At 47.5% G+C, this 10,883-nt stretch overlaps 3 protein-coding genes across 3 annotated transcripts; 1 reads left to right on the top strand and 2 right to left on the bottom strand.

The window, feature by feature from the left end:
* Window positions 1-2,987: 2,987 nt before the first annotated feature.
* Window positions 2,988-4,417, bottom strand: IAQ61_011280 (uncharacterized protein; the record flags this gene model as incomplete). The annotated part of the gene is made up of 2 exons (XM_066099131.1): window positions 2,988-3,020; window positions 3,164-4,417. The coding sequence occupies 2 exons, from the start codon at window positions 4,415-4,417 to the stop codon at window positions 2,988-2,990; spliced, it is 1,287 nt and encodes a 428-aa protein (XP_065950650.1).
* Window positions 4,418-5,129: 712 nt separating this feature from the next.
* IAQ61_011279 (uncharacterized protein) lies at window positions 5,130-9,053 on the bottom strand. The gene is made up of 3 exons (XM_003843778.2): window positions 7,420-9,053; window positions 7,140-7,317; window positions 5,130-7,085 (listed from the first exon to the last, which is right to left on the bottom strand). Exons 1-3 carry the CDS (start codon window positions 9,034-9,036, stop codon window positions 5,662-5,664), a joined length of 3,219 nt encoding a protein of 1,072 aa, XP_003843826.1. The 5' UTR covers window positions 9,037-9,053; the 3' UTR covers window positions 5,130-5,661.
* A 626-nt stretch (window positions 9,054-9,679) lies between these two features.
* IAQ61_011278 (uncharacterized protein) lies at window positions 9,680-10,376 on the top strand (the record flags this gene model as incomplete). The annotated part of the gene is made up of 5 exons (XM_066099130.1): window positions 9,680-9,731; window positions 9,787-9,892; window positions 9,949-10,100; window positions 10,205-10,260; window positions 10,326-10,376. The coding sequence occupies 5 exons, from the start codon at window positions 9,680-9,682 to the stop codon at window positions 10,374-10,376; spliced, it is 417 nt and encodes a 138-aa protein (XP_065950649.1).
* Between the last annotated feature and the right edge of the window lie 507 nt (window positions 10,377-10,883).

Raw genomic sequence — 10,883 nt, 5'->3', positions numbered from 1 at the left:
TACACTATATTTATAGGTACTCTATATAAGAAGTTCTAAAAGATATAATAAACTTTAAAGAAATGCTATAATATTAATATTAGTAATACTATCTACTAGGGGTAGCATATACTATATACCTTATTCTAAGATACTATAACTCCTCTATCTATTAATTATTATGCTAATAGGTGCGTAGCCTTTACTAGCGACCTTAACACTACTTATACGTGCCTATCCTATAGCAAAGCTTAGTATAATAAGAAAGGCAAATTAAAATATTAATAGTAATATATCCCTATACTTCTATAACTATATATCTAGTAAAATAATAGTTATTAGTTATAATAATTAAAAGCGTATTAGGTAACTTTTAACCCTACTAGTAAATATACTTTATACTAAGACATATATAACAGGGACTAGTTTTAAGAATATAGTAGGAAAGGATACTTCTAAGACCCTAGGGATCTAGCTTTATAACTTATATTAGATATAGTAGGTATAGTAAAGAACCCTAAGAAATAATAAAGTATTATACTAGTAGTACTATATATCTTAAACCTTTACCTATCTATTTAGGATTAAGACTATAATATACTTATTACTACTATTATACCTAGTACTTTTAATAAAAAATTTACAGATACTTAGCTACACCTAATAGTAGAGGAATTACGCTAACTTATAGTTAGAGTTTATATATATAATATAGACGCTTAGGAAGAATTTATCCTTTATACTTACCTTATACTAATAACTAGAGATAGGCTAGCTATAGTAGAGATTATAGGAATAAAATAGCCTAGTATATTAAAAAGGAGTTACCGCCTATACCTATATAAAGGAACTAAGGGGAGAACTAGCAAATACTCTTTCCTAAATAGAGATACCCTTTACCTAGTTATATATAATAATTTAGCTACTACTATTAAAGATATATATAAATAATAGACTAATATACTAGCCTTTAGATATACTACCTTATACTAAGATACTAGTATTAACTACTACTCTATCCTATTAGACCTCCCTACTATACACTTTCCTTATAGCTTTCCTATTAATATTATACATGTAATATCCTATAATATACCTAAAGCCTTATTCTAACTCTAGAAAGGGGATAAATTTAATAATAAGACTATACTATAGCTTGTTACTAATACTAATTAGGCTTTAATTAATAAAGGTCTTTATAAGTCCTATTCCTTAGTACTAACCTAAGTTAGCACTACTCTATAAAGCACTATAATATATAAGATATAGACTTTGTTTAAATAGTAGACTTTTATACTTACTTATAGAGCGCTAGCTATATAGGTCTATCTTTAGAAGGAATATACTAATAACTTCCTACGCTACTATAAACTACTCTTCTATATAAGCTAGAGGGAGTTTACTATTAACTAGATTAATAAGTTAGAACTATTAGTAGAGAATTTTATTTACTAGTATAAGTTACTTTACTACTATAATAAAGTAGACTAGTTACTATCTTACTCTATTTAGATTTATTACCTACTCTACCTTATATCTAATACTAGGGATTTTAGACTACCTATATACTATACCTAATAGTCTTTAGAGAGACTTATTAGTTATATTAAGAAGATAGTAACTTCTCCTTCCTAGAAGTATATTAGTTTAGAGTAGAATATACTAGTATATAAGCGTATTATCTACGCGTAATAGCTTAGGCTTAGTATAGAGTATAATATTAATAAAAATATAATTATAACTTAGCTATAAGAGTACTATCTAAAATCTAAGTCTTATAGTAGTATAGATACGCACTAGGGATGTATCCTAGATAACACTTATACTATAATTATAACTATAGTATATACTATATAGACACGCGCCTAGGATATAGTTATATATAACTATTATATACTCCTAAATAGGTATACTATTAGGGTTTTAGGGAATTATAAAGATAGTAACTACCCCTAGAGCACCACGTTTATTATATATTACGCTACTAGAAATAATTATAATAACTATATTTAGCTCTCCTTTAGGATAGTAATACACCTATTTTAAGATCTAGCTAATAACTCTAAATAGGTAGGAGTACTTTAATAGTAATAGATACAACCTACTACTACTATAGGCTAACTAGCCTAACCTTAGAGGATAATAGAAGATAATAATAGTATTAAATAGATTTAAATAATAATAATTATTAACCTTATAGGAGTAGCTATAGTTTACTATAGACGTAGCACTTAACTTTAACCTAGTAATAAGCTATATATTATTAATAAATATAGATAGTCTAAGACTAACTACCTATAGTTAAGTAAGATAATAGGTCTATATCTAGCTTTATAGTACTAGGCTCTTTATACTAATACTATTACTATATAATATACTAGTATTTATTAGGTAAGTATATTATCTATATATTACGCTAGACTATTATTAGATATACTAACTTATACTAATTACTACGCAGTTATACTACTTATATACCTATTTAATTTATATTATACTATAGTTTTCTAAAAATAAGTAAGGTACATAGTAGATAGCCTTATAATTACGTAGGTATAGGCTAATAATTAGGCAGTTTTAGGCCTATTAATTAGGCAGGTATAGGCTGTTAATTAGGTAGGTTAGGCCTAGGGATAGGATAGGCAATAACGTACTAGTAGTTTATATAAGGATACTAAAAAAAATCTAATACTATTATTACTATACCTAACACTTATATTTTATCTTTTATAAACTACTTTATATACTCTACTAATAGGTCTATTATAAACTACTTTATTTACTCTACTAATAGGTCTATAGTAAACCACACTATGTTTATACTACAAAAAAGTAAACCACTACTTTAAACCTATTTATAGGTATACACAAGGTTAGTTTACACCTATATAGTAAACCCCTAGCGTACTATTCTATAGTAAACAATTTTTTACCGTAGTGTGCGTAGATTAACATTTATTATTTATAAATACCAAACCCACGTCTCTCAAGCCAACGTATCACTCTCCTCATGCGCCAACAACCTCATACTCTCCCTTCCACTATGCTCCACCCGCCTCCAAAACGGCCTGCCGTCCCTCCTCTCCCTCCACGCCTCCACCCTCCTCACCCCTTCAAACGCCCAATGCCAAACCAAGCCCGCCACAAACCCGACCGCATCGTTGCGAAACGTTAATAATGCTACGATCGTAACCAGCATGACCATCCAGCGCTCCTTCCTCATCCGCTCATCCAGCTGCTTGACCTGTTTCCCATCCCAAACCCCACCGCATTCACCACTGCCGCTGTCACTGCCACTGCCATTGCCGCTCTCGAGGACGCGGAGATCCCGGGCATCTGTATTGACGCTCTCCCCGACCTTGGCGAGCTCGACACCGGCGGCGATGACGAGGATGCCGAGGAGGGAGCGGGGCATGTGGTGCAGGACATCGATTATGGTGGCGGAGTGCCAAAAGGCGAGGATGCCGAGAGCGAATTTGATGGAGCCGAGGAAGATGATGCTGGAGCCGCTGCGGGCGCCGAAGCGGAATTGGCCTGCTAGACCGCCGGAGCCGTGGCAGGAGGGCATGGCGCCAAACCAGCAGCCGAGGAGATTGATGGTGGTGACTGAGAGGCCGAGTTGGGTTACGGTTGGGGCGGTGGGGTAAGGGGGTGAGGGGAGTAGATCTGAGGAGAGTGCGGAGGCGGCGATGACTGAGTTGAGGAGAGTGAGGGGGACTTGGCCGAGGGAGGCGGTGGTTGTTGAGATCCAGAAGTCGTGTAGAGAAGGGATGAGGGTTGGGATGGTAGGGTCCGAGGGTGAGGGGCTGGGTAGAGTGACATTGTCGTCTCGTGGGGCGAGCAGGGAAAGCAGGATGCCTATTGAGAAGACGAGCAGGGCATATGGGACTCGAGGATATAGGAATGTGAGTAGTAGTAGAACCACGGCAGCAACAAGCCACATGAAGTTGTCGCCCCACCAGGGGCCTGTCCAGGTCAATGGCATAAGCATGCTCGAGCCCGCGCTGAGACACAAGGACAGTCCTGCACCGACCTGTATACCTTTTACTACGGGAACAGGCGTTATGCGATCAGTCCAATTGATCAAGCCGGTGATACTCAACACGCCTACAATCCCCGCCACAACCAGTCCAGCAGCAACATTCTCTTCCATGGTGAACTCGCGGGCTATTGCCACCGCCGCGATAGCTTTCATGGGCTGAACTGGCAAAGGAAGGCCAAACGCGATACCGGTAAACACATTGGCCGCTCCCGTGAAGAGCAGCGTGGACGGCAGTGAAATAGACTTGGTAATCACCAGCGCGGTCATGAGTGGAAGCAAAGTCCCAAGATCCCCCAGCGAGCCGGACAACTCGGCAAGAGGCTGTAACCGGAAGATTTGGACATTGTGATGAAGATTGGTTCGCAGTCGCGGTATAGGGTTTTTGAGGAATCTCATGACGGGGCTTGCTCACTGCGAGACGGTTGAAAATGGATGATTATCGACAGAAACGAACGAGGAGATTGGGTAGGATATTTGGCAAAATGGATCTTGGAGCCAGACGTTCACGAGCCAGCTGCGAAGCCTTACGCCAATCGCAGAACAGTCCAATGCAGCAGCAGCGCCAGACAGCGGCAGCACCCGGCGAGGTATATCTATGCCTATGCCATGAGCGGGTAGGTGGGTGGGTGGATGAGTGGGTAGGCGGTGGGTATGCTTGCTCTGTGCTGAGAAAAGTCGATCGACAGTCGATCACGTGGAAAAGGAACGTCACGAGGCTACCATAGGCACCCTACTCTTGCTCGTGCACGGCAGCCCACACCCAGCACCGGCTTGGATAGGGATTAGTGGTGTGCGGTCATTGGTGGCTGTGAGAGTTAGTGCTGCAAGGTGATGAGTTGACGGTGTGGAGAGCAGTACTTGTTGCGATAGATGGGAGAGGAGAGGAGAGGTAGGGGGGTGGGCTCTCATGGCCGGGAATTATGCGCGATGGAGGGGCACAGGTGATCGATGGATGTTTGGGGCGTGCGAGGGACTTGCCGAATAGGGCAATTTTGATACGGTGTGTACAAGCATTGGCTATTGCTTTTTATGCTCTTGCAAGTGTACGGTACCAGACAGATGCTCCCATCGTACTTGGCTGTTACTTCACGGCAGGAAATGTACAAAAGTATCCAGTCACCATCCCAAGAGGTAGGGGAATGGAAGGACCCAAAAGATGGCCAAAATCCTCTTTCATGGTGCTAGTCAAACAAGTAGATTTCTATTCGCTATTCCAAAGTAAAACACGCATCCTCATCCTCTCGATCTTGCGCCATGTTCGAGAGCATACTGTGCATAAATAAACATTTCATCCCATCATCAAGTCATTCACCCCTCCTTCGTACCACCAAAAAAAAGCGTATATCCTCAAACAACTAATCACCCCTTGAAGCGAAATAAAACTAACGCCCCACTGAAGGGCCGTGGGTTAAGAATATCTGGGGGGGGGGGAACCGACGTGTACACCAGCCTCGCCGACCCCAGGGTACAAAATCGACCAGGTCTTTGTAGAATATGGTATACTATAGTCCAGTCGCCAAAACATGTTTGCAGAAGGAAAGGAAAAAAAGGGATTGGGGAGGAACCGTACCCATCGTCTTGCGCCTTGTCAACGCCGTGTCCATGCCAAGTGAAACCAACAATGCAGCAAACATCACAAATCATCGTTGGCAGAAAAGCTCAATTTCGCCCAGGCCTCCGCCGGGGTTGAGGTCTCGTTGTTGCTCCTTCCAGTTCTCAAAAGCCTCTTGCACGTCATCGTCACATTGGATACTGACGTAAGTCCCTTCGCTGTCGAGGTATTTCAGCTTTACCTGCCCGGAGCCAAGGGATACGGATGTGGACCGTTGAAGTTTGGCGTCGATTCGATCCTTGAGTGATTGGAAGCTGATATTGGTGCTGACAACCAAAACCATGGAACTGCCTGCAGATGGACAGTGTACCTTGACCTTCAACTGGGCTGGGATGTTTGCATCCTGCGACAGTGGTGGGGACATATTCCTTGACTCCATGGAAGCTGGTGTCAGCGTACCCTGGCTTCGCTCAAAGGAGGAGGCAGGCGTCATGGTGCGGTTCATCGGTGCATGGCTGAGATCACGTCGTGGAGCGCCGCCATAATATTCATTGTTCGTGTTTGCCAGCTCGGCGGCAGTGCGCTGCTGGATCAAGCGGTCTCGCTGTATCGCCGGCGACTGACTTGCGGATCGTGGTGGAGGCACGCCTTGGGGTGAGTTGCTGTTGCTGCGATTGACAATTGCCGCGTTGTAGGCATAGTGCGTCGGGAATGGAGGCACCTCTGGTACGGGGGGTTGCTGTCCGTTGGATTTGCGAACTTGCAGATTTGAATTTATGTCGGGGCTACTAGCCGCCCGTAACCGGCCGTTGGAGGATAGAGTCGTGTTGGCCGGAAGCGATGGCCGTTGCATGGCTCTTCCCTGGGGGTACTGGCCAGACTCGCCACGGGACATGTGAGCCCGGGTCTGAGCTGGGGCAGTGTACCGATTGTTCTCCTCATGTGAGTAGCTATTCGGTGGATTTTGGCGTGGAAAGGGAAAGGTGCCAGCTGATTGCGAGCTTGTCCGCGCATTCGAGTGCACCGACATGGGTGTCTCGACAGTTGGCGAAAAGTAAGATTCTTGACCAGCGGCAGCCTGTATTTGTTGAGTGCGTAAAGTCAAAGGTGGTTGGCCTCCCATTGGGAAGCGGGCAGGAGGTTCACCTACCGGTGGGCCACTTTCACCAGTCGTAGATCGAGACCGCATGGAGGCACTGGAGCTGTTCTGTCGATTGCCATAGCTGTCTCGTGGGAAGCCAGTAGACATGGGATCCACGTCCTCTTCGCCATCCTCTTCATCGTCTTCCTGGTAGGGGTTCTCTAGGACTTGGTCGCGCATGTATGCAAACTGTGTATCGGATGGCTTGGACGCTGTCGTGCTAGCACTAGATCGAGCTTGATCTTTCCATACGCGTCTTTGAGTGTCGACTTGAGTGGCCCACTTCTTCATGGTCTCCTCAGAGTTGAAGCGAATGATGAAGTTTTCAATTCCTGGATCCCCTTTCCAGAAGATTTGACATGTGTAAGATCCTGTAAGCTAATGAGCAGCGATTCTCAAGAAGACCACTGGCTGTTCACACGTACCTGGCTTTTGCAGAGATATAGTCTCGGTGACATTCTGCATGAATATGCGTCCCTTGAGCTGTAGTTTGGGCTTGCCATCCTTGGTGACTAGTGATCTCGTCGACATTTTATTCTTTGGCTTGTTGATATTGATCTCCTTGCAACAGAGGAGAATCATTTCAAAGAGGTAGATCTTGTACTGGAGGGGTTGTTAGTACAGTTACAGACCTACTAGTGTGAACGCATATTGGTGCGTGTGACATGTCACCTCGGTAGCCAGCGGATGGTGGCAGGCACTTACTTCTCGTTCTTCGTTTTTGGAAGTCATGCTCTCGCCTTTGAGTACCGTGTGATGGCCGTGCAAAAGCAGCTCTCCGAAGCCCTCGATGCGGTGGCCTTTCCAATCTTCCACCAGCATCTTGAGCTGTTCGACCGCTTCTACACGCTCTTCCCGGGCAATGGCATCATTTGTGCCCGCAAGCACAGACGAGGCGGCCTCGATACCCTTGGAGATGTCCTCTCTTCTCTGCTCGTCCAGGTCACCCTTATCTCGAAGTTGCTGAAGCAGGAGGGGATACTTGGTCAGGCGCTGGAAGGGCTTCAAAAGAAAAGAGGTTAGCAGAGTGGGCGATTCGACCATCTGCCGCATCTCAGGTGGGCCTCCTGTTTCCTTGAGTTTTTCGAATTCGCGCATGGCGATCTGCTCACACTTGCGCTGATTTGCAATGTACGGCTCATAGACTTTGAACGCATCCTTGTACAGCACAAAGAGGTGGCCCCAATTCTGTTCCTCGGGTGGCTGGGCGTTGGTTTGCTCGACCCGGATCAGGAAGCGGCGCTGGAAATCGAGTAGGGCATTGAGATTGAGGAAGATGTCGTGGACTTGGTCGCCGCTGATGACGCCCTTCTCTTCGACGAGCTTCTTGAATTCCTGCAGCAGCTCGAGATGCTGGACATAGGTGCGTTCGGTCTTGACGAGCTCGTCGATGATGTGCTCGCGCTGGGTGCGCTTGGTTTGCGGGCCGCCGATGGGGTCAGACGTATCGGCGGCGCCCGCAATTTTGCCCTGAGCGACGAGCTCATCCAGCACGCGGTTGACGACATTGATGACTTTGACAAAGCCTGTCGTGTCGTCGCCGTAGAGGTCGCCCAGGATGAAGCAGCTCTCCTGGGGGATGTGCAGCTCGGCGACGCAGCTCGCCATGAACTTGTACGTGGCCATCTTCTCATTCTTCTTGAGGCTTTTCTCGTCCGTCTTGCTGCTAGGCACGTTGAGCAGTTGGCGGGGCCCGAGGGCGTTGTAGAGCTCCATTAGAGGATAGCCGCGGCGGAAGGTGCGCCAGAGCAGGGTGACGGGGTCGGCATCGTCGTCGGCCTTGAGCTCCTCCTCGGCCATCCAGCGGTTGAAGCCCGGAATGGCACGCAGACGCAGCTGCAGCGTCAGGCAGCGTTGGAACAGCGACGTGTCCTTGTCGGCGCGCTTGTTGAGGACATTGTCGCTGGCCTCTACAGGGCCTCCGCTGCCACCGCTACCGCCGCCGCCGCCGCCTCCGCCTCCAGACGTGACGGGCGTTGTGGGGGGAAGGGGGGCGGCGGGGTGGTCGTGGGCGTGGTCGTGGGCTTGAGATTGGGTTTGGGCGAAGAGGGTCGAGGCGGTTGTGGCCTGTGAGCTCTGCGTGTCGCGCAGAGTGCTGTGGGAGAAGGACGAGTACTGGCTCTGGAAGCTCTGGTGGTGGGACATGAGGGCTGGAGCCCCGGCGCTGGACGTCATGCGGGAGTGTAAGGGACGCAGCAGACGCAGGCGACGGCGAGAAGGTGGACGACGGGGGGACAGAGACGGTGACGATGTCGAGGTATGTATGGAGCGCGCGCCATGCCCAAGTGGAAAGCTAGCTAGGGCCTGAGCCCTCCCTCCCATGTGGCCGCCGCGGGCCACTCATCTCCCTGTGCAGTGTGGCCACCCCCCTTCCCCCCCCCCCCTCTGGACAAAAGCCGTCTGGGAACAGGACACCAACCACCAGCGACAGGGCACGCGCGTAGGTAGCTAGCTACTCTTCAGCACACACACCACACACAGCACACCAACGAGAGAGCCAACAGGCCAGAAAGCCAAAGAACCAAAGCCAGGGTGTGTCTGCTTCAGTCCAAGCAGGCCTGTCTCCTCTGACACGCGCCTTGTTATGTGCAGTATGGTGATGTTAGTCGGCCATTTCTACCCATTACAGTATACGGTAACCATGTACAATAATAGTGCATGTCTGTCGCAGAGACAGATACAGAGAGAGAGAGAGAGAGAGAGAGAGAGAGATAAACATAGGAGAGGACGGGGAGGGTCCATGGTGTGGAGGGCAGACAAACGAGCTTGTATATTGATTGTATATACATCTTGCACGGCGACACAGTCTTTTTTCGTTTTCTTTTCCAGTTTTGCACTTCACCTCTACTGTTACGGTGGATGTAGTAGATGAGGTTGCACGGGAGCGCCGTTGACACAAAAGGATTGCCGCTGCACCTGCACCTGCACCCTCCTCGTTTCCCCCCCTCGCCTCCCCACCACATCCATGGGACCACAGGTTGCCGCTGCCTCAGTTTGCGCGGCTGTTTGGCATGGCAGTGGTCCTCCCCTTCTTTCCCCCTCCTCTCCGTTGGGCACTGACACCCTCACCAGCTATGGGACCGACTGGCTCGGCACTGCGGCACTGCGGCACATTGTTCATTCCTCTTACACATCTTGCCGTGCTAGGGGAAGCATTACATGTCCCTAGCCATGTACAGTATAGTAGACACTGAGTACTACTCTACAGAGACTGCCTCACTCACAGCAGTATAGCATGTACTCTACTCTACTGGGTGGAAGGCTTGTTTCGGATGCGAGGCACAAGCACAACTCCTGCTGGCCCGCCAGGGGTCCCACGCTGCCAAACCGGAGCTTTTCCTTCCACCACACCCTATTCGGCCTAGTCGGTCCGGGCCTCCATCATCGTAAACTGTCGTGTATCATCAATCATCGTGGTCATGGTCATGGATGCAAGCTCTTGGGCTGGTCAAGTGACTCAAGTGACAGGTCTGGCATGCTAGACATACAGTGATGGTACTATCAAGCAACGCCAGTGCCTGTACAAAGACAAATCAACAAAGCTTGGTACACTGACGGCAATATTCCCCCCGTGGCATAAGCACAGGTACAGAGTCTGATATCCTCACCAGCAAATAGACTACAACTTGGCTCCTCTTGTTGGCTTCTCATGGTCCACATAACAGTAGAACTGCCATGACTGGTCAGCCAACACTCGAGACTCCATTGGGCCTCGGTGCTGCGCTTTCTTTTCTTTTACCTACCTAGTGCATGGTACCTACTTGCAAATACTGTGCCTATAGCACACTGTTACCAGACGTGTACTGTCATTACTCCTATACTGTTGTCCATTTCGTGTCAGTGTTGAGCGAGAGAGAGAGAGAGAGAGAGTGTGTGTGTGTGTGTGTGTATGTATGGGCCCAGCACGTCAGGCAGGAACGGGTAGCGGCATGGCGAAGGGGAAGGGGGGGCAACTTCCAAGCTTCTTCCAGTCCCACTGTCGACATCAAGGCGGCGGCGGGTTCGCGGTGCGCACGGACCCTTGCAAGCGACATCAACTCTTACCTACCACGGTACTTTCTCGAGGCTATGCGGGTGAGACCGAGACTGAGAGTAGACCACACATACACATACACACACACACACACACACACACACACACACACACACACACACACAGCAACTTCCCA

This window comes from Plenodomus lingam (assembly GCF_022343315.1).
Source record: "Plenodomus lingam strain CAN1 chromosome Unknown scaffold_20, whole genome shotgun sequence".
Lineage (NCBI taxonomy): Eukaryota > Fungi > Ascomycota > Dothideomycetes > Pleosporales > Leptosphaeriaceae > Plenodomus > Plenodomus lingam.
This window is presented reverse-complemented; position numbering and strand designations above follow the sequence as displayed.